Genomic DNA, 27,797 nt, shown 5'->3' with positions numbered 1-27,797 from the left:
CGCATGGGGCCGTGGCCAGCTTCCGGGTAAAGTGCTAGGGACACCTCCAAGTTATTTGCACAGCAAGTGTTCTTTCCCACCGAGCATCTCCCCAGCCTCAATAGTCTTGGTATTTTAAAAAGAGATCAGAAAATTCCCAGGTCCTTAACAGAGTGTAATATATTTCTTAATGAATAGCTAGACCAGATTCCTGGTTCTTTGCATTTGATCCCCGAACTTAGCCAACTCAATTTTCTCAGATGCTCTGGCACTGCTAAGTAAATTTGGAAACTAGGTTAGTATCCATGAGGTGGTGAAAGGTTATTGGTGTTGAGGTGGCCGAGTGTGTGGTAGGGTGAGCTCTTACCTGAGGAGGAAATGTCTGTTGGCCTGAAGTTACCTGAAGGCAGCAGAGGACGAGGAAATGGCCTTTTCTGATGGACCTGGGAGGGGGGGGTTGGGAAGCCGCACAGACGGCCCGAAGCCTCTACCCATGCTTCAGGGTCAGTGGCAGGAGCAGACCTCCTGACTGGGAAGAGCTGTGGGAGGCTGCAGGGCCCAGGCTTCCGTAGAACCCTCCCTGGCCACCTTGGCCTGGACTCCTATCCCTACGCTGCTGACCTTCAGACATGCTTCTTCTTGATTCTCTGCTTCTCGAGTGGCTTCTCCCACATGGCTCGGGTGCATGTATGAGTTCATTTTGTTAGGCATGGTTTGCAAAGTTGTGCCCTGTGATTTACACACACACACACACACACACACACACACACACACACACACACACACACACACACAATCTGTCTTTTTCTTTGAGTATCTAATTACACTGAAGCACAGGCCAGATTCTTTTCAAAAGTTCTCACCATTTTCAAACGTTCAGCTTCTAGAGTTTGGCATTTGATTTGTTTTCTAGAGTCCTGAGCTTTCCCTTGTAGTTTTGGGTGGATTATTATTGTTGTGAATATGTGAAAATTCATATGATCAGAAATTTCTCATCTTTTTTAAATTGGATGACTGTATAAACTTGAACAGCATCTCAGTCGGACCATGCATTTCACAAGTGTGTGTTGTGTGTACAAGCTCCTCATGCCTGTGGAAAGTGATGGAAACGTGCTCTCTAGTTAAGTGGCAGGTAAGACAGAGAGAGCATGTGTGCATGCATATCCAAATACGTGCACACACAACATGCATGTATGTGCGTGTGTGTGTGTGTGTGTGTGTGTGTGTGCGTGCGTGCGTGCGTGCGTGAGAGAGAGAGAGAGAGAGAGAGAGAGAGAGAGAGAGAGAGAGAGAGAGCACATGCACTGAATTTTTACCGTTTTCTGAGCACTGAACATTGATTTCAATCCCTGTTAGGCCATGCTGCACACCTCACTGTGTTCAGTGCTTACCATCTAAAATACAAGGATGTGACAGCTTTTCCCTAGAATTATGCTATGAGCATTTCCTTTAATAGGGATATTTTCTGAAATAATATAACTATCAAAAATTAATTTATCCTTTCTTCAGTTAAAGGAGAGACATATAGAAGCTTATGAATCTGTAAGGCTGATAAAAGCACCTACCTCTAAACCTGAGAGCCTGAGTTAGTTCCCAGAGCCCACAAGTTGTCCTCTGGCTGCTACGTGCACCATGGTATGTGCCTGTGTGAACACTTCCATGCGCACACACACAAACACGCATAAGTAAATGTAAAAAACAAAACTGTAGTTTAAGTGGCCCAGATGAAGGCTGAGCTGAGAGTGGCTGCACGTGGAGGGCAGGATGCCACCCAGGTCTTCTCTGGGCCTCAGGGGAGTGAGTCACATAGGTGAGGTCTGTGCTGATCACTGTCACTTCCATTGTTTGGATTTCCTCATGTCCCTTGGATTATCTTCAAGAGTCTCACATCTTCACTGGTGACATTTGCACTGTTTTGATTAACTTGTTTTTAGTGAGGAAAAAACTTGACTTGTGTGATATGGAACATCTTTGCTGAGACAATTGCATGTAATACTAGTTTATTTTCTCACTTCTAAGTGATATTAGACATAGTTTTTGTAATTTTTTGTCTCCTCTTCCATAAATATAATTTGCTTAGATAGTTCCCTAAATATTTTTTTTAAAGAAACAGTATCTGTGAAACTGAATCAGTAGTCTATCTGTTTTGTCTAAGCTCCAGGGAAACTGCAGAGTACAGGTGGGAATAGTGTGGGCCCTGCTCCACTGAGATGAGTGGCTTTGGGAGCACCGTTCATCAGAAACCTCCATGCCCTGTATTCCCCACTTCCTCTTGGGCACTGGCTGTGAGCTCTGTGCATCTGATTTTGCAGCAATGGCCCTGAACCATCCTTCAGAACTAATGTTAGAATTCTTGGCACTCACAGGAACTGGGTTACATCTCTCCTGAAACAGCATTAGTGATTACATGTGTCCATTTCCTAAGTGCTTACTGTCAGAGCAGACACTTACTAGGAAGGTGAGCCTGGGTGAGTGTCCTAGTGCTCTCTGCCTCAGTTTCCTCACTTACTTATGTCTTGTAGTACTCAGATGGGCAATGAAAGGTTAGAGGCAGGCAGGCAGGCAGGCAGAGACAGTTTACTGACTGACATTCTGTCACACAGTAAGACCTTAGTGCTAAGTCCTTGTTGTAGAACGTTGATTGAGTTAGTAAAGAAGAATACATTGATTTCCATTTGGTTGGCTTTTTGTCCTGGAGGGAGAACTGCCACAGTGTGCTTGTCCTCAGTCCACCTTCCGATATCACCGCTTTCTCCACAGATTTTCAGTACAAGTACCTAACGTTTGCTCACTGCCCATCGAAGTGATTAGTGGCATGTTCAGTCTTCACAGGGGCTCTAGGGTGTACACAGCATTAGGAGAGGCTGCCCACTCACACTAACAGAAGACACACTGCAAGACAGATGCTTTTCGTACCACCGCAAGAAATGGGTTCCAATAGTTCATTGTTTTCATATTTTTTTGTTTAAGAGTTTTTGTGTCAATAAAACCAAACAGTAGGAAAATCAGCAGCCATGTATGGCTTTCTCATGCTAACATTCTGTCCCTGGCTCTGCCTCTGCTGGGCCCTGGTCTTGAATATGTACACAGCTGTGCCAATTGATGCTCTGCATTGCTGTGGTTCTTTTCCAGTTGGTTCAGTGAACTCTGAGCCACTGTGGTTTTGGATGTGATCTGCCTGTCTCCCAAAGGCATGCATGTTGGAAGCCTGGTACCTTGAGTTGCTGTGATGGGTCATTCTGGACCTTTAAGAGGGGGGTTCCAGGGGAGATGCCCTCAGAAGGAATCCAGGTAGTCCTCCTAGGACCCCGGTTATTTCTGGCAAGAGGGCTGTTTAAAACAGGGGCCTGTTCACCGCTGCCCAGCCCCATCTGACACCTTGCTTCCCATCTTGTTGACTTGTGCCACTGTGAGGTGCCCTCCATAGTCACCCCACTGGAGGGCAGACTCATGGACTCCCTCATCTTGTCTCTGTTCAGACGACCACAGCATCTTCCGTGTGCCTGGGGGAAATAGCCGGTGAAGAGCCCCTAGCTTCCTCCACCCAAGCCTTCACCAGGTAGAGCCAACTGTTTGGGGCATTCATTGATAGGTTAGTGATTTGAAACCTAACTGGAATATGGGGAGGACGGAGGGGGGAAATGGCGCATGTGCTGAAAGCAGTGCATTGTGGGACCTGGCACTCCCGTCAGAGTTGACCCCTAGAGAGATGGGGACTGTTAAGATCTGCTTGCAGTGGGTGCTCACACTGGAGGCCGTGAGCTAGGCCCATGGTGTGGTAGTGGCCCACTGTGCTGTTTTCTTCTCTCCTGCCGTTGTCAGGGTTTGATGTCAGGCTCATAGTCCCATGCAGAGGACTTCCTATGGCAGTGCACCCTGTCAGCCAGAAGCCAAGAGTCCATTCTGTCCATGGTTCTTTGTGATTTCCAAAAGGTAACCCAGGCAGTTGTGAATAACGAACTACTTAGTTTGTCAGTGTACATAGAAAGAGACCGGAAAGCAGAGCTAATGTCTGTCTTCTGAAGTGGATAAAGATTTTGCTCATTTTTGAATTACAGTTATTACATGAAAATTGTGCATTTGTACTTAAACCCTAGTTAAGAAGCAAAATTTTACCCATTTAAAAAAACATTTGTGTGCGTGTCTTTGTTTCTGTCTGTCAGAGTATTTGCACAAATATGTATGCAGGTGCCCATGGAGGCCAAAACAGAGCATTGGATTACAGGCTTTGCAAGCTGTCTAACATGGTGCAAGGATTAAACCCCCAGCCTCCATGATAGAGCAGCAAGGATCCAAATCCCACCCTCTGTGATAGATGATAGAGAAGCAACCCTTCTCCAGCCCTGAGCCACCTCTCTCTGCAGCTCAGCACAGGCTGATGCATGAGAAAGCATCTTTCTTTGTTAGTTAGGCACGTGTTCCCAGATGCTGATCAAGGAGCTGCTGGTGAATACCACTGGGTGTGGAAATAATCTCGTGTGACTATGGAGTTAGTATCATATATGGCTTAGGAACATGGATGTGTCAGGACAGTATCTGAGATGAGCTTGGAAAAAAGGAAATGGCCTTTGGAATGTCACAGTAAGAGATAAATTAAAAACTAGTTACTGGTTACAATCAACTGAAAGGTTTAAGGAGGGGTTGTCAGGATGGCTCAGCAGGTAAAGGAGCTTGCTGTAACCCTTCCACTCTAGTCAGTTGCTGGGACCTAGGGTAGAAAACCAGAACCATTCCCTGCAAGTTGTCCTTTGACCTCCACACCCATGTGCTCCCACAGACAGACAGACAGACAGACAGACAGACAGACACACACACACACACACACACACACACACACACACACACACTATAATAGAAAATTTTTTAAAGTTGAAGAAAATAGGCCCTTCTTAATAGAAGGATTGATATTTTCATGCCAATAACTTTATCTGGACTCAGAATGTTTTATACTGAATGTGATTTAAATTTTAAATATGAATCCTTTAAAAAAATTAAGGTTGTTGGCTGTTCTTGGATACATGATACAATAATTTAAAATGTCCCTTATTTTTTCCAAAATTTTTCATTGCTAATAACTTTCTGTATAATAGAAATTTCTATTTTTTTTAAAGATAGGATTTCCATCTACAGAAATAACTTGAATTCATAATTCAGAAGTTGCTTGAGCTTGTTCTGTTTGACCATATTAATCATTCTGAACTATAGAGTCTGACTTTAGAAGAGGTGGTGGGCACTGGCAGTGAAGACATTCCACGATGAGGGAAAGCTGGACTCCCTCCAAGCAAAAGAGCGTATTCATTATCATTTCCAGGGGCCTCCGTAACTGAAAGGGCTGGGACACATTTCCGTTTTATACTTTTTGTTTTGTTTTGTTTTTGTTTTTGTTTTTCGAGACAGGGTTTCTCTGTGTAGCTTTGGAGCCTATCCTGGCACTCGCTCTGGAGACCAGGCTGACCTCAAACTCAGAGATCCACCTGCCTCTGCCTCCGGAGTGCTGGGATTAAAAGCATGCATCACCGACGCCCGGCTCACATTTCCGTTTTATATACAGGCATAGTTTTCACACGATGTGGCCTGCAGCCTGTATTTCAGTAGGATGTGTTACAGGCATGTCTGTGGTTTGCATGTGAAGTGTCTCCCACTTGGTGCTCACCAGCAGTATGGTTTTGAGAGACTGTGGAGCCTTTGACGTGAGGTCTAGCAGGCAGCTGTAAGGCCATGGGATTAGGGTTTAAGGATTCTATGCCAGCTCCAATTTTACCCTACGTAGAATTCCTGATCCACTGAGATGTGAGCAGGCTACCTCACACATGAGCTATCAGGAAGCCCACATGCCTTCCCCTCCATGATGGACCTAAAGCCAAAGTAAAGCCTTATTCTCTTGAGTTGCTTGCTACAGGTCATCTGTCACATTAGTGGAAATGCTAGTAACAGACTCTCTTCCCGCATGCCACATTGCTGATTTACATTTGATACAACTTAGCCCATTTCTCTATTGTGGGACACAATCTTTTGTTAACGCCCCAAGCTTGCCCATATGCTCCTTCTGTGCTTGCTTCTTGTGTCCCAGGAGTTAATTTGTTCAATAGTTATCACAAAGATGCTGTCTCTGTGAATACTCAGCACGGTGCCTGCCCTCCTTAAAGTCTGAATACACAGCACAGCGCTTGCCCTCTATAAAGTCTGTGTGAGGGCTAGAGAGATGGCTCAGAGGTTAGGAGCACTGACTGCTCTTCCGCTTGCCCTCTATAAAGTCTGTGTGAGGGCTGGAGAGATGGCTCAGAGGTTAGGAGCACTGACTGCTCTTCCAGAGGACCTGAGTTCAATTCCCAGCAACCACATAGTGACTCACAACCATCCCTTATGAGATCTGGTGCCCTCTTCTGGTGTGCAGATATACATGGAAGCAGAATGTTGTATACATAATAAATAAGTAAAATTAAAAAAAAAGTCTGTGTGAACACGCATCTGGTAATTGACATTTTTCTAGGCTCAGTGTTCTATGAGCCTCTGTCACAACAGTTTGTAAATCAATACATAACAACAATCAACCCATTTTACATGCTACAGTTAAAACACTCAGTACACATTCTGCTGCATTAATACTGTTAGGTGTATTTTTCCATCAGTCGCAGCAGACTCTAGACAACACACCATTGCTGTGCCTGGGGGAGGAGCAGTTCAGTAGGCGGCAATTCAGCCTACACAGGGTGCCTGTAATCCCAGCACTCGGGAGGCAGAGGCAGGCGCATCTCTGTGAGTTCGAGGCCAGCCTGGTCTACGAAGAAAATTCCAGGACAGTCTCTTAAACCTACAGAGAAACCCTGTTTCAAAAAACCAAAAGAAAGAAAGGATGAAAGGAAGGAAGAAAAAGAAATGAGAGGCTGGTGGACCCGGTTTAGTCTCTGCTGGGAATGTGTCTGCAGCAGCTCAGACTTTTCTCTGTGCTGCTCATGGCCTGTCCTCAGGTGACTGTCAGAACCCCAGTGCTGGTTTTTAGGGTCACCGTTTTCTGCAGGTGTCGTGGATCCCCTGTGGGTCTTGTGAGATACCTCCACACACTTGAACCATCTTCACATCCTCTCGAGTCCATGCAGCTCAGCCGCAGACTCCAACAAAAACTAAGATGCTAGAATTGCAAATGTAGAAATCTCGAAAGAAAAACAAGTACCTAGGTGTGTTGCTGCTGTTGGAGGACTTGACTGTGTCACTGTTGCTGCTGTTGGAGGAATTGACTGTGTCACTGTTGCTGCTGTTGGAGGACTTGACCATGTCACTGTTGCTGCTGTTGGAGGACTTGACCATGTCACTGTTGCTGCTGTTGGAGGACTTGACCGTGTCACTGTTACTGCTGTTGGAGGACTTGACCGTGTCACTGTTGCTGCTGTTGGAGGACTTGACCGTGTCACTGTTACTGCTGTTAGAGGACTTGACCGTGTCACTGTTACTGCTGTTGGAGGACTTGACCGTGTCACTGTTACTGCTGTTGGAGGACTTGACCGTGTCACTGTTACTGCTGTTGGAGGACTTGACCGTGTCACTGTTGCTGCTGTTAGAGGACTTGACTGTGTCACTGTTGCTGCTGTTAGAGGACTTGACCGTGTCACTGTTGCTGCTGTTAGAGGACTTGACTGTGTCACTGTTGCTGCTGTTAGAGGACTTGACCGTGTCACTGTTGCTGCTGTTGGAGGACTTGACCGTGTCACTGTTGCTGCTGTTGGAGGACTTGACCGTGTCACTGTTACTGCTGTTGGAGGACTTGACCGTGTCACTGTTACTGCTGTTGGAGGACTTGACCGTGTCACTGTTGCTGCTGTTAGAGGACTTGACTGTGTCACTGTTGCTGCTGTTAGAGGACTTGACCGTGTCACTGTTGCTGCTGTTGGAGGACTTGACTGTGTCACTGTTACTGCTGTTAGAGGACTTGACCGTGTCACTGTTACTGCTGTTGGAGGACTTGACCGTGTCACTGTTACTGCTGTTAGAGGACTTGACCGTGTCACTGTTACTGCTGTTGGAGGACTTGACCGTGTCACTGTTCCCATCCCAAATTCTCCCTGGGATGCCCAAGTCATTTTCTCCCTTACTGCTCACCTGCAGGCAGTATAGTGTGGGCCTTCTAATTACCCCGTGGTCAAGTCTGGGCACTGGGCATATTTCTGGGGATCAGGACTTCAGAAGGTTTCGCCTCCTGGAGAGTTATGCTTCCGGGCTTCTGTTGGAAAGATGGAGATACTGGCTCTTTAGGTGATGCTCACAAATGAGAGTGGTTTTTAGGCGAGTTGAGATGATGATAGTGTAGCTCCCCAAATCTACAGAAGCCATGTTCACCTACTGACGTATGTCTTCATCTCCAAGTAAGGCTGGTCCCTCCAGCCCGGGCAAGAGGCCTCTGCTCACAGTGTGGGTTTGTGTTAGAAGTAGTGTCTCTGACATGGGCTGTGCGTGTGTTTGTGTTTGCAATCACGATTAAAAGTTCAAGTGAAGCAATTCTTACTCGGATTGGAAAGTATGTGGTGGTATGCCAAAGCTTAAATAGTGATCTAGAACAGAGGTGCTAAAGGTTACAGTGGGGTCTGGAACATAGGTGCTGAAGTTTAAATAGGGAGCTAGACCGTAGATGATTAACAGAGTGAAATCACGGAAAGTGGGGGGGGGGCACTGAGGACAGTGGGTCATTGCAGTCACAGAGGATGTGAGCTCTGGGGACCCACTATTAGGCCATACTGTGTCTAGAGGTAACTCCTCTATCATGTACTTAAAACTGAGACATCAGCCTGGAACTAGAGCCTGAGGGCTCCTTTCCTGTGGTGCATTTCTTTGGAAGGAAAGGATTTCAGTGAGATCCAGAGCTTTCTCAAGATTAAGGTTTTTAATGGAAAATAATAAAATGTTATTAACTAGTCTTCAATTCAGAATCTTTAATTTAACAAAGGAGTATGTAATGTCTGATCTAAATTTTGTCCAAAGACATAATACCAAGAGTTATATTTTTGGTGAATGGGGGGTTCACAGAACAGGGTATCTGGTGGATGAGATGTTTAGTGAATGGAGTGTCAGATGAACAGGGGGCATCTGGTGAACAGGGGTGTCTGGTGGGTGGGGTGTCTGGTGGGTTGGGGTGTCTGGTGAACAGGGGTGTCTGGTGAACAGGGGTGTCTGGTGAACAGGGGTGTCTGGTGGGTGGGGTGTCTGGTGGGTGGGGTGTCTGGGTGGGGTGTCTGGTGGGTGGGGGTGTCTGGTGGGTGGGGTGTCTGGTGAACTGGTTGTCTGGTGGACGGGTATCTGGTAAGAAGGGAGCTGTGTCCTGTCAGGACTCCTGTCTCCATTCCTCAGTCATCTCAGAATGATGATGTGACTGTATATCTAACAGGCATTTGCCAGCTAGTGAAGGCATCAGGAAGTGTGCTGAGGAACTTGCTGAAGTCCATGGACTTCTTTGTTTCTGTGGGATGTGATCTCTACCCCTGCCCTGGCTGTTAACATCTCACAGGGCACCATAGAGGGCTGGGCCAGCATTCTGGGAAGTTAGCATCAGGAGCTCCCATCCTTTTGTGCTGACAGAAAGTTGCTTTGGCGCCCTGGAGTCTTGGTTCTCTTCACTTGTCCACCACAGGCCTTAAGGCCTCATGAGAATGCACACGGGACAAGAAAAGACTTTAGTGTTTTGTGTAAGATTTTTAATGTTGTCGGGGCTGGAGAGATGGCTCAGAGGTTAAGAGCACTGTCTGCTCTTCCAGAGGTCCTGAGTTCAATTCCCAGCAACCACATGGTGGCTCACAACCATCCGTAATGAGATCTGGTGCCCTCTTCTGGTCTGCAGGGGTACATGAGAAGGGACGATTAAGTTAAGTCTTCTGATTGGCACATAGTGTGGCCACATTGTTTTCAAAGGACTGGGTAAACAGTGAATACTGGGAAGGGCATGTTTTATATTGTTGAGGTAGCTCTTCTGACTTAATGAAATCAAGAAACCAGCTGTGAGAAAAAGACAGACATGTATGAGGGGACAATCTCCTTCAGCCCGGTGTCCATAGCCCTGGTCTCAGCAGCTCACAGAGGTCTGTGGAGGCCAGGGGAATGTGACACAAGAATGCACACTGGTCAGCAGGACAGCGCAGCAAGTGTGATTAAAACGGTTCAGTCATTTATGAGTCGCTGACACTATACTGAGGAACAAATTGAGAAGAGAGAGACAGCACCAGCATGCCATTGAGCGAGTAGACCTGGGACACAATTCAAGTTGCTTTGAGAGTAAAGCAATGCTAACAAGAGTCGGGTGGGCATGTGGTCGGAGCCACTTACCCCTAGGAGTTCTGCCCAGACTTTAACCACAGTGCGGTATTTGGTGTTGTACTGCTATAGTTCATATACTATAGGGAAGAAGTTTTCTTCATTTAAAAAGCGATGTTTTACCTTTTGTAGCTAATATAGACTCTGCCTCTCTGTGATTCCAAAGCCAGAGCCATGACCTGAAACCCCGATGACCACCGTCAGGGCCGCTGGTGACCGGCAAGTGCATCATGGAACTTAAAGTATGGGTGGACGGAGTCCAGAGGATTGTTTGTGGGGTCACTGAAGTCACAACTTGCCAGGAGGTTGTAATAGCCTTAGCCCAAGCTATAGGTAAGTAAAATCTGTCAAGTTAAACCAAACAAACAAAAAACGCAAAACGGTATTTGATCCTTGTGGGGTGTGGTAGTGCTGTGTGTGCAAAAGCTAATTTTCTGAGCATCTTGATAAAAACTCCTGAAAGTTAACTTAAGGGGTGGGGGGAGATTTGGGCTCATGGCTTCAGATGGTTCAGCCTATAGTTTCCTGGCTTAAGATGTCTGGGCAGAGCATCCAGGTCATAGGAGTGCGTGGGTGCAGAGGGGAGGGGGAGGCCTTATTTCCTTCCCAGCCGCAGCCCACCCCAGGGCCTCATCCCTGCACTGACTGTCCCCCTGGCTGCAGCTTTCTCAGAAGGTACCTCCCCAGAATTCTGGCGCCTCTGTCGCAGGTTCCCCTTCACCCTCACAGCTTCACACATTGACCTCACAGAGTGGCCTTCCTTGGGCTGTTGTGCACAGTAAGAAAACCCTGAGAGAAACACTTCTAAGGCAGCCCTACTAACATGCCTCCGTCCATAGAAAGTCCCTCAGGCGATGGAACGCCCACTCTTGAGTCTGTGAGCGATGTGGTATGGCCAGGCTCTGAGATTCTGTGAGGGCAATTCCTGTTGACACATCACACGCACATGGCTTCTGTACTGTTGACTGGCCACGCCCTTGTCCGCAGCATGCTCCTTTTCTAGTCATTGCACTGTATTTAAAGTGTGCTCAGCCTTTTCCATCCAGTTCTTACGGTGAGCCTGGCTCGGTAGCCAGCAGTGCCTGTGCCCCAGCCTCATGCCATGCTGTCCTCAGACACTCCCCACCAGATCAGTGACGCCGTCCTGTTTAAACTCCACCTTCCAGCAAGTCTCAACTATGAACAAAATGTAGACAAATTCTTTGCCACAACACAGCACAAATAAATGACTTCTAATCCAGTTCCCAACTGAGTTTTGTTCTCATCTGAAATTCCCAAGGCAAGCCTTCATTGTCCTCATTCCCTTCAGAACTCTGCTCTTCTGAACTTTTACCAAAATCCCCATTAACTCTATTTGCAGCATTCTACTGCTTTTGATTTTTCTAGCCTGTGTCTCCAAACTCTTCCAAGTTCATCCCACAAACTACTTCAAAGGCTTTAAAAACCGACCTGGTCAGACTTAACAATAGCAGTATTCTTGGCATCAGTTTTCTGTATTAGTTACTTTTACCTCGTTACTACCAGCTGCTTGACACAGAATCTTCATGTGAGTATTATTGGTTTGTTTTGTAGTTTGAGGGTATCCGTCCCATCACGGCAGGGAAGGATGTAACAGAGCTCACTTTTGGAGCCTATCCTAGTCATTGTTCTATTGCTATGAAGAGAAGCCATGACCAGGGCAGCTCTCTAAGAAAAAGCATTAACTGGGGGCTAACTTACTGGCGGGGAGCATGGCAGCATGCGGGCAGGTGCGGTGCTAGAGAAGTAGCTGAGAGCTGCAGGCAGAGGGAGACTGGGTGTGGCATGAGTTTTGGATACCTCAGTGCCTATCTTCCATGATGCAATTCCTCCAGCAAGGCCACACCTACTGTAATAAGGCCACACCTCCTAATCTTTCTCAAATAGTACCACTCCCTGGTCACCAGGCATTCAAACATATGAGCCTATGGGGGCCATTCTTTTTTAAACCACCACAGTGTCCAAGTCAAAAAAGTGACCGTAGGAAGAGGCAAGAAGTGGTCCCAAAGGACATGATCCTATGGACCAACCGCCCCCAGTTAGGCTCCATTTCCTGCGTACAGTCATAAGTCCATCGGAGGATGGATCTGTCTGTTTGGTCAGGGCCCTAATTATCACCTCTAGAAATACCAGCACAGACACCACAGGTCTGTGTGCTCCTAGCCTAGGCTCTCCCAGTCCATCCAGTGGACCTCTAACCCATGTGTGGGTACACACGTGCATTCTTTTCTGGTGGGCTTGGCTCCACAGCTCTCGGGGCACTTTCCTTTGTCACCCTTTGCCTGTGGCTTATCAGGCTGTGGTGAGGCTTGCTCTCTGACCTGCTCCACGTCCAGAGTCTGCTCTACCTGCTCCAGCTGTTTATCTTAAGTAGTGATCTTTTTAAATTATACATGTTCCCAAGTCCAGAGCAGATTCCTAGTTTCCAGAATCCCTCATGAGTTAAACCCTGCTTATTGTCGATTTCTGAATACATTTAAAATAAAGATTAAAGTGAATTAAATAGTATTTCTTTATTAAACAGAAATGTGTACTTAATTTTTTTTTAATATACTGAAGATGTTTCGTGCCATGAAGTCTGTTTCTAGCCACATTTCCTGGGTCTGTCTTCCTATTCTGTTTTAACTTCCCTTCTAATTTATTTTAAGCTTTTCTTTAAAAGTATATATTTGAAAAAGGAAAACAAATTAAAAATAAGTCTCTCTACATACACACTCATGTGCTCACACACAAACACACATAGACACACACACACACACACACACACACACACATATACACATTTATATTACATACCTCTGTATGAAAACTTCCCATGCTAGTAGGGATTGAACTTAGAGACTCAGGAAAGATAACCAAGTGCTCTTCAGCAGACTGACCTCTGTCCCCAACGAGCTTGTTATTCCTGTTTTGAGACAGGGTACCACCAGCTTACCCAGACTGGCCTTGGACTACTCTGTACCCTAGGCAAGTCTTGAACTTACAATCCTCCTGCTTGGGCCTCCTGAGCCACCAGGCTCTGTTTAAGGTTTTATCAGAGTTTATACATACTTATTAGTTGGCTTTAGATTTTTTTGGAACACAGGGCATAAACATCTGTCGCATAAAAAACGAGTAATGCGTTCAGAGTTTCTGTTTGCACGTAAATCTATTATTTAGCAAACAGTATTAAGAGGAAGCTGCGTCCAGCACCATGCTAAGTGCTCAGTTCCTCTTTGTCCCTGCACTCCTAGTCAAAAGTTTGCATGGGAAGCATGTCAGGTCAGCTCAGGATTGAAATGGGTCACCTGTTGCCAGCGCACTTGCAGTGTGGCAGGTCTGCTAAATGCTGACTGAGATTCTTTCCTTTTCCATAGATCTGTATTAAAGCAGCGCCAGATGCCAGGCTTTCCATTAGTGAAACACCTCTCATCCAAGACCTGAGCTTAACTGTGGAAGGGGATTAAGGCATTGTCTTTTCTGCCAACACAGTCAATATTCCTTTTAAGAACCTCCCATGATGTTGAATTGAGACAAGCCAGAATTCAGCAAAGATTAAGACATCAACTAGAAATTTATCTTGAATTTTTTAAAAGTAATTTTTTATGGTTTCCTTCCTCTCTTCCTCCATTCCTCCCTCCCTCCTTTCTCATCCCAGGCCCCTCCCCCATCCACTCCTCCTTTGTTTGTATTCAGGAAAGGGCAGGACTCCCGTGGATATCAACAAACATGGCTTGTCAGGTTGCAGTAAGAGTCAGCACCTCAGCTTGTAGTAAGGCTGGGCAAGGTGACCCAGTATATGGAATAGATTCCCAAAAGCCTGGAAGAGTCCGAGACAATTCCTGCCCCCACCGTTAGGAGTCCCACAGAAGTTTTAAAGACAGGGTCTCGCTATGTAGACCAGGCTGGCCTTGACCTGTGGCAACCCTCCTGTTTCGGTCATCCAAGTACTGGGTAACAGGCACTTAATTTCCTTCTAGGTTTGACCTCTACAAAGGTCAAACCAGCTGAGTAGGTGCGGTAAGCTGCATCTTTTCATATGATAGCCACATATTCTGCAGAGAATTCCGTGGAGAAAATACCTCTTCACCAGATGTGTGTTTCTTCATTTAGAATGAAGAATGTACTTAACCTGTGAACAAATGTTTTAACTGAACCAACTACCCTGTTTTTCCTTTCTCGATAAGTCACTTCAAGACCTGCTTTGAAATGCTGAAAACTTGAATATAGATGTTTTATGATGTTACTTCACATTTGGCCTAAAAAATCTTTTTCTGTGTCATAAACACTTAATTGAATACAGAGCTCATCTGAGCAGCGACTTTGACTGGTGACAGCCTGCAGCTGCTTCCTGTCTGCCATGAGACTTCCCAGCCACACTCTTAACTGCTCCAGCTATTTAAACTGTAGTCGGTGTTTTATTTGCCATTACGTATTTATGTCACATTTACTTAACAGCGAAGACTGTTAGTGCCACAGGCAACTAGATGGGCAGACAGACTGATGGACCTTCTTATGGTCTGCTTCTGAGTTGCTGGGGGAGTGTGCATACCCACACATCCGGATGCCATGTATGGACAGTAATGAAGAGAGTACGCTATTTGTCAGCAGCGCTCAGAGTGGCTTCATACTCCACTCTAATTGCTCGATGGCGGTCTGCGTTGTCTTTATAGGACAGTAACTACTAATGCTCGCTTTGTTTGATGTGTGTGCATGTGTGTGTGTTAAAAATGTGCATGCATGTGTTACCTGCCTGTTTTAAGAGTCATTTCTCATGCACTGTCTGCCTTTTTGTTTGAGACAGCCTCTCACTGCCCCAAATCCCACAGGGATCATAGGTGTGTCCTGTTGTTCCAATGTGTTCGGTGGGTTCCGGGCTCTGAGCTCAGGTTGTTCCAATGTGTTTGGTGGGTTCTGGGCTCTGAGCTCAGGTTGTTCCAATGTGTTTGGTGGGTTCTGGGCTCCGAGCTCAGGTTGTCCCAATGTGTTTGTTGGGTTCCGGGCTCTGAGCTCAGGTGCTCATGTTTAGGGCTTGGATTCTTACTGACTGATGTATATTCTCAGCCTCTAAGGTACGTGTTCAACAAACCCAACATAGCACCCACCTTAAAGGAAAATGTTTATGAATGTGCTCACATCTATATCATTACATTATCTTTTTTCTTCTTTGTATTATATTTATTTATGGGAGGCAGCAAATATACCAAAGCTCATGTGTGGAGGCCAGAAAATTTTTTTCAGGACTCAGTTCTTTGTTTCCACCATGTGTTTCCCAGGGATCGCCAGGCTTGGTGACAAGCATCTTTACCCTCTTAGCCCTCTTTCTGGCCCCTATATTGTCTTTTGAAAGTTTATTTCAATTCTGTAATTAGTAGGTAAAGCCTATTTTTTATTTAAATGATTTTACTGTGTTTTGTCTCTAATAATAAAATCTAAATTTTGCTGGTTTTTTTTTTTTTTTAGAAGAACCTTTGAAACTATTATAATCAAGACTAAACCAAATTCCTCTCATACCCCCTTTTCACGGGAAGTTATTTGGAAGGGCCATCTTCACTGGGCAGCTACAGCTGTGTGAGCTATAGGCCAGGGGAGTACTCAGGCGTGTGTCCTGTTGTGTGTCCCGACCCCCCCTCCCCCGCCTGGGCCTGCAATGAGCACTGACTCTGGGCCTCTCTTGTCAAGGGTCCCACAGTAAGAATCTCTGTACCTTCAGAAGCTCTTTTTGACTCCTGGGACTTTGCCCTCTTTGCTGTGGGGGAAGCATTCACAATGCTTTCCTTTGTTCAGTCTTTCCCAGAAGTTCCAAACACTTAGATGTTTGACCAGAGTGTAGTGTTCTTAGAGGAAATGGGAAGAGGGTGTCTAACAGCTAGGGGATACTCACAGTTCAGATGATAGGAAGTGGGGTGTCTAACAGCTGGGGGACGCTCACAGTTCAGATGATAGGAAGTGGGGTGTCTAACAGCTGGGGGACGCTCACAGTTCAGTTGCTGTGTCACAGCTTCCAGAGCCCCCATGTTTTCTGAAGCTGCCAGAGGAACCTGGACTCTGAGCTTTGACATTTAGATGCTGCCCGAGAACAGTTGTCATACATTATCGTGAGGTACATTACATGTCCCACTGTGACTGTGTACTCTGCTCTTTTCTGTCTAGGTCGAACTGGAAGGTACACCCTTATAGAAAAATGGAGAGACACTGAGAGACACTTGGCACCACACGAAAACCCCATCATATCCTTAAACAAGTGGGGGCAGTATGCTAGTGACGTACAGCTCATTTTGCGACGGACTGGGCCGTCTCTCAGCGAGCGGCCCACCTCAGACAGCGTGGCCCGGATCCCTGAAAGAACTTTGTACCGACAGAGCCTGCCCCCCTTAGCCAAACTGCGGCCTCAGGTGGACAAGTCGATGAAAAGGAGGGAGCCTAAAAGAAAATCTCTGACCTTCACAGGAGGCGCCAAAGGGCTGATGGACATTTTTGGAAAAGGTAAAGAAGCTGAGTTTAGGCAGAAAGTGTTGAGTAATTGCAGGTCCACAGCAGAAGAGCTAAGGAGGCTGATCCGGCTCCAGACAGATAAGCTGCTGGCCATCGAGCAGCAGCTGGAGTCCAGTGAGACAGAGATACGGTTCTGGGAGCAGAAGTACAATTCCAGTCTGGAAGAGGAAATTGTCCGCCTCGAGCAAAAGATCAAAAGGAATGATGTAGAGATCGAGGAGGAGGAGTTTTGGGAAAATGAACTACAGATCGAACAAGAAAATGAGAAGCAGCTGCAGGACCAGCTGGATGAGATCCGGCAGAAAGTCACGGACTGCGACAGCAAGCTGAAGGACTACCTGGCGCAGATCCAGAAGATGGAAAGTGGTCTTGAAGCAGAGAAGCTACACCTGGAAGTTGAGGAGGCGCAGGTCAACGAGGAGGAGATGAAGGGGAAGATTGAAAAGGTCAGGGGGGAGATGGACCTCCAGGGGCAGCAGAGCCTGCGGCTGGAGAACGGCATCAGAGCGGTGGAGAGGTCTCTGGGGCAGGCCACCAAGCGGCTACAGGTAAGGAAGGGCCCCTGTCTCAGTGCGCAGGACACCTCATCCGTGTAAGGTGGTTCTGTAGCTCGGGCCTGTCTGTCGTAGCCTTAGGAACCTTAGACGGAGAATTTCATGATAATCTTGCTTTCCTCATGTTATAAAATAGATATTACTAGATTCAACTCCAGCATCTTATCAAAACTAAGAACGCTAACTCTTGTGAACCGAACTAATTTTCAATAGGTTATAAAGTATGTAAGAGGGAAATTTGTGACCAGGTGAGCAAGATTGTAGTAGTGCTAAGATGTATATTAAACTAGTGATTTTTGATGACAGATTAAGAACATACATTTATTTTTATGAGTATGTGTCGACATCCAGCAGGGAACCCTCACGTAAGCCAAGTGTGTCAAATGAGTCCTGACAGTGGCCCCATCTGCCACCCCCTCCTCTATAGCAGGCTTTGTCCCACAGACCACTTACAGCATGGCTGGTGTTTTCCAACCAGGACAAGGAACAGGAACTGGAGCAGTTGACCAAAGAGCTGCGACAAGTCAACCTCCAGCAGTTCATCCAGCAGACGGGGACAAAGGTCACCGTGCTGCCAGCTGAGCCCACTGAAATAGAGGCCTCCCAGGCAGACATAGAAACAGGTAAGGCCTTCCTTTATTCTCCTTGGTAAGTCACCTAAAATGACAGCCATCAAATGGGTAGCATTTGGGAAATCTGTTTTCTTGGATGGTCACATTTTTTTTTAAAACTGCTTCTTTACAGACATGTTTGCCAAACTATAAATATGAATATGGCTATGTTAACTGCATCCTGGCAATTCTCCTAATTAATTCTCCTGATTCCCGCTCCCTTCCAAGTCTTTGCTGTTTATCTGTCCTGGAGTTGAAACTTCTCCTGTATGTACTGTTCCCTCAGCAACTGGGAGGAAGCAACAGGGCAAAGCCCTCTGGTCTTTGGGAACTGGTTCATAGCCACAGCTCTTGTCTTCTTCTTCCTTGATCTTTGGGGTGGGAATTTAACGAGTTTTCTGGTTATCTGGTTCACCAGACCACTGTCCATTTCCTGTTTAGAGACACCATTCCAGTCTGGGTCCCTGAAGCGACCTGGCTCATCGAGGCAGCTCCCCAGTAATCTTCGTATTCTGCAGAACCCCATCTCCTCTGGATTTAATCCTGAAGGCATCTATGTATGACACTGTCTTCAGGAGAAGGATCCAGCCAAGGTACCAAGGACAGTAAATCCTTCAGTTTGTGCCAACTGAACAGGGTCTGTTCCCAAGCCACTGTGTCCTCTCCCGATCACAAACCACGTGGAGCCCTGTGCACTGATGCTGAACACGGAGCCTGTTCACACTTCGCAGTATTGACATGTTGTCCAGCAGCTGAAATGCAAAGCCTTCGTTTTTATTTGTAGCATTCAGAGAGCATTAGAAAAGTATTAATCTATGTTTATACACGAATAAACCCTGCATTGAGAGTAAAGTTATGTAACTGTTTAGTTAATTTATTCCATGTAACTGATTGATGAATGAATGTTGCTGTTAATATTTTATTAGTCCTCATCCTGTGACTTACCTGTGTTAAATATTGTGGGTTCTGACTGTGCATGTTGGCAGACTCCGTCCAGCTTTGCTCATGTACAGCTACACAGCCTCCTGAGGGCTTCACTCCAGACCGACTCCAATGGAGCTCGACGCACTTAACACTGGCGCCTCTCCCCGCCCCTCCTAGGCGAGATAATTCAGCTTTCTGGTCTGGAAGTTAATAATTTCTTTACAGTATTTCCCAACATGAATTACCACAGCATCACAGAAATATCTTCAGTGGGGTAAATGGTTCATGTAAAATGCTTATGGTCATAGACTGCTGGCTGCGCAACTGGAGGCGGTCCTGGGTTTCCTGACACACTCTGAGGCCTTCCTGCCTCAGCACCACCTCCGCCTCCCGTGGATCCTCGTGGTGACAGAATGTGAGAAGGAGGGATCCCCGAGGATGGCGTTGCTGTACTTTGGGAATGGTATGATGGATTTCAGAACAACCCACTTCTGTGTAGTCCATGCATGCATAGCGGGGGAGGTGCTGCTTGCCATGATTTAAAACATGGGCTGTGTGTTTTCTCTAGTCACTGAGTCAAATGTAGAGAACACTGCAGTCAGGTATTTTTTTACCAAGGAAATAAAATTAAATTCAGAGTATGTTTTTATTTTTAAGTTTGACTTTATAGGATATTAGTCTCCATTTATATTTATATCATTTTGTGTATTAAGCCAAAAAAAAAGAGTCAATGCTTTTCTCATGAACAGTGACTTAGCTACATTCACAAGTGATTTTTAGACGTGCTGTCAGACGCCTTGCAGCCCTCTGCTTTTTCTCTGAGTACATTTGGCACAGTGTAACTAAGACTTTAATCTGAAACTTAAAGTAGTTTTCAATTCTAAAGAGAAAACATTCTCTGTGTTACTTACATGCAATAAAATAAAAGCGGATTGATACAGCAATGCCATGGTAACACCGAAGGCAACTCTGGGTGGTTGGCCACACCCAGCTTGCTTTTAAGTTAATGAATGTTTAATGGAGCTGAGAATGCTGCTGGATTTAGGTTTCCAAGGAGAAGATTTAGTAGATGCTTCTCAAGAACTGAAAGCCATGAATGTTGCCTCTTACCCACATAAATAAATAGCAGACCTCAGCTGAACCGCTGTCCATGGGTCCTCTGACTTACCAAACTGATCTTGCCATCACTGCTTTGCAGTTGACCTGAGAGGGAACCATGGCCTGCACACACTTGCCCCAGACTGGTAACAATTGTTTCATATCTATGTGTATTTAAAAATAGTAATTTGATGTCAAAGTAACCTATAGCTTTTTGTGACAGTGGTGACTCCATGTGCCCAGTACATGCCTTTCTCTCAGTCTCTCCTACACAGAGTCATTCTGTTGTTCGGCTAAATTAACCCTTGATCACAAAGGAGAACATTATACAAATGGATTGTCTTCTATTTAAACCACAGTGTTAACTGCAAGTATGTTAGGCTCTATGGTGAGAAATTAAAGACAAAGCTGGACATGGTGGCTCATGACTATGATCCCAGCACTCAGGAGACTGAGGCAGCAGAGTTACATAAGATCCTGGCTCTTCTAAGTTACATGGAAGTTCTAGAGTAAAAGGGGCTAGAGTGCGAGACCCTGCCTCAAAAAAGAAAGAACAGGACCTGCACGGATCCCTGGCAGAGCATCACATCGCACAGCTCACACGGTTGTTAGGAACTGCCAGGTTTGACTAGAAACTCTAAAGCAGGCGACACACGCCACCAGCTCTCCGCAGTCCTGGCTCTCCACCAGTGTCACACTTAACATCCCTAACAACCTCAGAACTCTGAAGCTGCCGGCTACCCTCCTAATTACTCACACAAGCACGGCCTCCCAGATGGGCGGGGTGCGGCCATGTGATTTCACAAACAGGCTCTGCAGTTGTCTTTGTCACCAGTTAAGGGACTTCTGCAAGCACACCACTGCTGAATGTTTTCTAAATATATATATATATATATATTATATATATATATATATATTTTTTTTTTTTAGGGAAAACAACTAATTTCTGTAGGAACATCTGAAAATATTTAGTCTACTGTGACTGTTTTTACCTATTATGACTACAAATGAATTGGTTTACAAGCCCCGTCTTTCGCCACATCTCAGCAGAGAGGTGCAGGCAATGGGATTCAAAAAATACCAAATGGGGGATAAGTATCCAGGTTCTAAATAATAAATTAGGTCACAAATTTTTGTGTCTTTTTAACTAGTACTGAAGTTATATTATGCGGTTTTTCTACAGGTATTAAATATATTACAAGTTTTATTCTTACCAATGAATAATTTGAATATCATTGGCCTGTCTGACCTCTAGGTCATCATCATTCTCAGAGACTCACCCACAGCGGGTTACCTCAGTGGTGTGTGTGTGTGTGTGTGTGTGTGTGTGTGTGTGTGTGTGTTTTATTTTCTCACTTCCTTTATATTTTGGCTGTTAACGTCCCTTTTTTGTCTCCGTGAACAGGAAAGTTTTTATGTGAGGCTTCAGTTGGTGTTGAAGTTGCCCTCTGAAGGCCCAGTTAGTTATTGAGGGGCAGCTCAGTAGCTCCTCTAGTTGAAATCAGGTTGCACCCCGGCATGTACAGTAAAGACACAGCTCATGTATGACATGTGGAGTGTGGTGGCACAGACAGACAGATCAGCACTGCTCCCACAGCCATGCCCTGTGTAACACATCGTTTGTAAGGGCAGAGTGGTCCTTGGAGACAAGAACTCTTGTATCAGGGAATACCTTTCCAAGTTAGGAGGACTTCAACAGATTGAGGAAATAATATGGAAAAAGACAAGGACAAGCACCTGACTTCAGGCATGCACAGAGACAGACAGTGTTGGACATTGCCTTCGACAGATTAGGCGCATATATGTATTAAATGATGCTCTGTATCCCTCTGTAATACAAGCCTGTCTTGATTAGTCCATACCACACTGTGGTGATGCTACCTTAGAAGTATTCCTTTTGTATCATGTCAGTGTTTTTAAGTTGCGTGTTCGTACTGTCTTATAGTGATATCCACCTCCATACCTGTAACACTGACCACGTCCAAAAGGCGTGTTCCAGGAGAAGGCTGTCAGCTGTGTCAAGAATTCATGGCCATCAGTATTTATTTAGTATTGCTGCTTCACGTTTCCCTAGTGCACCTTGAACGCCAGGTCAGTGGCTGCATCAAAGCTGTGGGAGATCTTTCACGTGCATTTTTTTAAAATATATTTTTAGAAACCAAATGGCTGCAGATGGCTATTTAGCATACTGTTAAACCAGCAGAACTCTAAAGGCAATAAATGTATGCATATGTGTTGGGGGGTGGGGAGAGTGAAAATACAGGTTTACAGCCAGACAGGGTGATAGCCCTTCAGTGCATTTCTCAGTGTCTCATCACTGACCAAGAAGGATTTGAGTTGCTGCAGCTTTAGACAGAAAGTGTCCATGTTCACTGACTGTGGGCCATAAATATGCTTTTAGTATCGCTTTGCTGATGTATAAATAAGAAATCTGTAATATGTATTATATGTAATTATTTTCTTTTGACTTCATTTCAAAATGTATATTTTCTGATTATTATCATGAGCTATAAAGCGAAAGATCAATATCTGATATTCTCCCAAATAATAAATTTTCAAGACTCATTGGGGCAGTACAATTGTTGTTTTCTTTCTTATAACACTTAATACTTCAAGATATAATTTTGTTTCCTTTGAAAGATGGCAAAGAAAGTAGGTCTGTGTATCAGTGATTTAAAAATGACATTGTTTTCTAAATGCAGTTGTTAACATGAAGAATTATGTATTGCTCAGAAGGTAGCAACTAGGCTGGGGAGATGCCTCATAGGAAAAGTGCATGCTGCACAACATGAGAGAGACCTGAGTTCAGCTCCCCAGCACCCATGTGACACGTGGCACATACCAGTGCTCAGTGCTAAGGATCAAAGACAAGTGGACCACTGGGCTCATTAGCCAGCCAACCACGCTGAAACAGGAAGTTCCAAGTTCAGTGGGCGACCCTTGGCACACCTAAGATGGTGATTGAGAATAGTACCTGCAGTTGACCTCTGACCTCCCCACAGAAGCGTGCACCTGCACATGGATGTGCACATGTGCACACACTGCACTCACACACCCACACACACCCACACACACCCCACAATAAATAAGAAAAAGTAGCTGTTTCATTAGAGTAGAACTTATAAGAAACTAATGCACCCCCCCGCCCCACTTATTTCAAACATGAAAATTAGAAACTTGCCAGCTTGTATTCCTAGATCTCTTAAAAGCTGTGTGAGACAGCTTTAATATGTGAACATGAACTCTGCAGTACCTGGTGGGGGGAGGGAGAGTGCAGTGCAGCCTGAGTAAAAACTCCTGTCATAGTCAGCCCAGGAACTACTGTGAATAAGCAGCTGCTCCCCTTGAAATTCAGATCTTCCAGCACCCAGAGCACTTTCCTGTGTCCCTGGCAACATTGCTGGAGCTCACAGGACAGCATCTGATGTGCAATGTGTCCATCTTTGCAGGAATATTTTATAAGTAGAGGCTAAACCCAAGTTAAGGAAATGCGAGTGCATAATGCCAGAACGGTCACTGTAAACGCGACTCCTCCCTGGCTGCTTACGCTCTTCGTGCAGGGCACCTTAGGAGATGCCAGGAGAGTATTGAGTGGACTGAATCTGGCATGGCTTCCCCGCCTGGAGGAGAGCACTCTCTCACGACGTGACCAACTCACTCCACATGCTTACTTCAATTCAAGGGGTAAGGGGTAGACTAGACTGCCATGGAACCATGGTGGAAGGGCTTCCCCAGCAGCCCAAGCACCAAAGGACACCTGAGAAGGTGACAGGAAGCAGAAGGGCCTCTGGCACAGGCTGGGGCTAGATGGTGATGGGCAGAAGGGAATAGAGAGCAGACAGACATGGCCGTGAAAGGCCCTGGTTACCGCATAAGGAGTTTGGATATGGAATGCATTAGAGGTTCATATGTTACACTTTGTCCTGTTTTAGAAGATTGTAACACCTTTGGAACATAGGGCCTAGCTGGAAGAAACAGGTACTGGGGCCAGGCCTGGAGGGCACAGCACTACACCCACTGACTTCTGGCTTCTTGGTTCACTGGGATTGGAGCTGTCGTCTGCTTTATGCTCCGACCGCCACAGAGCCACCCACCACATGCTCTCTCCTCCATGACGAACTGCAGCCCCTCAAACTGTGAGCCTGGGCCTCAGTAAACCCTTCCTTAAGTAACAAGTGCAGGCTGCATCCTGGCTGTCATTGACACTTGGAGCATGGAAATGGCATGATCAGATTATTATGTAAGGAAGACACTTCTGGCTACCAATGTGGAGTCATGTAACAAGGCACCATGTAAGAAACCTAGAAGAACTGGCCAAAGGGGGGCCAGCTAAGGAAGGCGCCATGGAGGCTTACATATTAAAAGGGCTCTAGAGAACACCCATTTGGTACCAGAAATTCAGCAGAGGCTGGATGGAGCAACTCTCCTAAGCAAAGGCTCGTGGGCACTTCTCTGTGAGTGACGTGAGTGGGGCTTCAGACAGAAGGCTAGGCATATTCTTGAGTCTGTTTTAGGGATGGCAAAGTCACACATAAAGGCACTTGTCACCAAGCTGGACAACCTGCATTCAATCCCAGGAATCCACATGGTGGGAGGAGAGAACTGACTCTTTGGATTTCCACATGTGTGTCATGGCATGTGTCCTCTTGCTCCCATACAAAAGAAATGTAAGAGTAATTTTTAGGAAAGAAAACATGCTGTGTAGAAAGCAGTCTGTTGGCACCTAGTCATCCCAGTGTAGCACAGCAGTCCTACTGTGTGAGCATCATAGAAAGTCCCAGAACAATCCAGGCTATAGAGTGAGACCCTGCTTTGATATACATGGATGGGTGGATGATAGATTGATAGAAAGATAGATTGATAGATAGATAGATTGATAGATAGACAGATGATAGATGATAGACAGACAGATGATAGATAGATAGATAGATGATAGATAGATGATTGATAGATATGATAGACAGATGATAGATAGACAGATGATAGGTAGACATGATAGATAGACAGATAATAGATAGACAGATAGATGATTGATAGATGATAGATAGATAGACAGATGACAGATAGATGATAGTCAGACAGATAGATGGTAGACAGACAGATGATAGATAGATAAATGATAGATGATAGACATATAGATAGATAGATGATATATTAGATAGACAGACAGATGATAGATAGATGATAGATAGAGAGATGATAGACAGACAGACAGATAGATGGTAGATAGATGATAGACAGATGATAGATAGACAGACAGACAGATAGACAGATAGATAGATCAACCAGTTAGGTAGGTAGCTACATGATAGGTAGGTAATCTTAACTCTTCATTTAATAAAAGTAGAAACTGAGGCCCAGAGAAAATGTCAGATGGCTCTTATGAAACAGGTGCAATAAAGCAGCCAATTTAAAAAATTTAATTGTATGTATATAAGTGTTGTGCCTGCATGTATGTAGGCATGTGTGTGCCTGGTGCCCACAGACACCAGAGAGGGAACTAGATCCCCTAGAACAGGAATTAAGGATGGTTGTGAGCTGCCATGTGATTCTGGGAACTGAACCTGAGTCCTCTGGAAGAGCAGCCAGTGCTTCTGATGACAGGAAAAGAAGACTTGTTGGAAGGAGAGGGTGACAATGAATAATTTAAAATTTAATTAAAAAGTCTGTAAGAGTCTACAGACCCAGGTTCTCATGTCATCTCTGTTCCATAAGAGCTGCACAACACCACACTGGCAATAATTTTCTCTGGACTGTGGTTTCTACTTTTATTAAATGAAGTCAAGATTATTTATTTTTAAATTTATTTATTATTTATGAAAGGTTTCACTTTATAGTCCACTGTGGCCCATGCTGGCTTCAAACTCAGTCTTCCAAGTGCTAGGATTGCGGGTGCGTGCCTCCAGGCCAACTTATTTCTGTCCCTTCCAGACCTAGCACAAAATGGTTTTATACAGAAGACAAGCAGAAGATGAGGAAAACAAAAACCAAAACAAAAACATGAAGTTAAAGAACAGAGGCCTGGTAGATGTCGGTCCCCAAAGCTACAGACAAGCAGCAGCCGGGGAACAGAACAAACAGCTAGCCTGAAAGAAGAAGGGTATCTACCCCCACAGCACCCGCTGAGGAAGGGCTTCCGTCTGTGGCTGGATGGAGCATCCCCTAGTCTCTGCCATCACACCACCCTGCAGAATCACACGGTCAGGAAGCCGCCTGTCACTCCCAAAGGCCCAGCTTGCAAGCAGTGGGCACTATGCCCCAATGCTATACCAACCCCACTAACTTTCTAAAATGTACTCATGTCTTCCCTCCTCTGCTTCAGATTAGGTCCAACCATCATAAGCAAGTGGTATCCTCTGTCTTCTTCCATGCTTGGTCACAACCTGGCCATGAATTGCCTGTTCCTTTGACATCCATCATCCCCACAGGGCAGACACTAGGGTGGGCTTCACGCTGCTTTCCTTCCCGTTGCCAGGCACTGGTTATACGTGTGCCTCCAAGAGATGTACGTTGTATTAAAAGGCAGATGTTTGGGTACTGTCTGCTGCACATGAGAAAATGAGTCAGGTCAGACCACTTGAGCATGTGGTTCTCAGTGGTTCCACAGCACACTCCATGTCTCCTGGTGATAGCTTTGTTGGAAGAGGGTGCAAGGAGATGCAGCACAGAGACGAGCAGACGGGCCGGGCCCTTTGCACCCACATGCCTGGTACACTTCGTTTCCGGTATCCACTCACCTCACCTACTTGCAAGCAGTCTCCTGTCTACAGAAGGCCCGGCTTGGCGTGTGATCCCATGGCCTTGCTTCTTCACAGGGAGGACCGGGAGCCAGTGTATTCAAGCGTCTGACTTCTCTCCTTTTACCTACTTCTTATCTGACACAAATGTCAGACACAGCCACTCAGGTTGGAGATGGGTGAGTGTATTTCTCAGGAGACTCACTTCGTAACCAGCTCTCATTCCTAATCTGGGCTTCCATCTTTGGCCCAGATACATGGGAGATACAGTCTGCACCTCCAGCATAAATTAAGAAGAACAGATAATCTTGTCCAAATAAGTCTTCATTTCTTCTTCTCTTCCACATGACAGCATCGGTACAAACTGCCAGATGCTGGCTTAGTCCTTTGTGAGTTTCCTTATTTGTTTTGTTTACCACAACTCGGGGTATGTACACCCCCGATAGCCTCTCCTCAACCTGTCAACTGTAGAAGCTCCAGACTGCTGTCACACAGAGCGTGTGTAGAAAGAGCTGGGACTTGGTCTGTGTGAGGCTCTCAGGAGAGGCAGACAAGTCCCTTCTAGATCTTCAACCACTACAATAGAGTCTATTCAACAGAGCTGCTTTCTGAGACTTCGCACTGCAGGGTGTCGCTGCCTGGTCATCTGATGCCCTCTGCAGGAAGGGTCTGCTTTGGCTGTTTTGGATCCAGAGGTCCTCAAGGTTGTGTATTCTCTCGGTCTTCATGGAACCAACACTCCATCCTGTGGCTCTGAAAATAGTATCCGTATTTGTAGCCAACTCGGTGGGGCTGAAGTTATTCGAAAGATGCACTTGTGCCCTTGCTTTGGCTACTGGACTACTGAAACAGTGGACCCCAAGAAATTAGAACTCCCCAGGATTCTCAAGATGGGAGAAGAGAAAGCCTAGACCCTGGGCCAGCCTGAGGGGAAACTTCACAGTTGGTTAGTCTGCCTTACAGAAACGGGAATAGTGGATCAGAGGTGGTGGCACCACAGTGACCAGGGCTGCTTGTATGTGCATGAACTGCTCCCCTGTTTAAAACCCAACCTCAAATCAAGACCCTGGTGATGGGCTTGGGGTAGGGAACCAATGAATGCCTCTTCC

The 27,797-nt window shown here is 45.7% G+C and overlaps 1 protein-coding gene across 3 annotated transcripts in view; it reads left to right on the top strand.

The window, feature by feature from the left end:
• Rassf8 (Ras association domain family member 8) overlaps positions 1-22,516 on the top strand; it is a 74,718-nt gene extending 52,202 nt beyond the window's left edge. For 2 of the 3 annotated variants that reach the window (XM_027430117.2, XM_027430116.2), the window contains 4 exons: positions 10,439-10,605; positions 16,423-17,312; positions 17,797-17,941; positions 18,371-22,516. In XM_027430117.2, the coding sequence (XP_027285918.1) occupies positions 10,503-10,605; positions 16,423-17,312; positions 17,797-17,941; positions 18,371-18,492 (1,260 nt within the window). In that variant the 5' untranslated portion in view covers positions 10,439-10,502 and the 3' untranslated portion in view covers positions 18,493-22,516. Of the gene's footprint in view, positions 1-10,438; positions 10,606-16,422; positions 17,313-17,762; positions 17,942-18,370 lie in introns of all 3 variants that reach the window. The other variant, XM_035448409.1, reaches the window with a different exon arrangement.
• The last annotated feature ends 5,281 nt before the right edge of the window (positions 22,517-27,797 follow it).

The sequence above is a fragment of the Cricetulus griseus genome, chromosome 8, assembly GCF_003668045.3.
Source record: "Cricetulus griseus strain 17A/GY chromosome 8, alternate assembly CriGri-PICRH-1.0, whole genome shotgun sequence".
NCBI classification, from domain to species: domain Eukaryota; kingdom Metazoa; phylum Chordata; class Mammalia; order Rodentia; family Cricetidae; genus Cricetulus; species Cricetulus griseus.
Note: the sequence above shows the minus strand (reverse complement) of the source record. Positions and strands in the feature narration are given on the sequence as shown.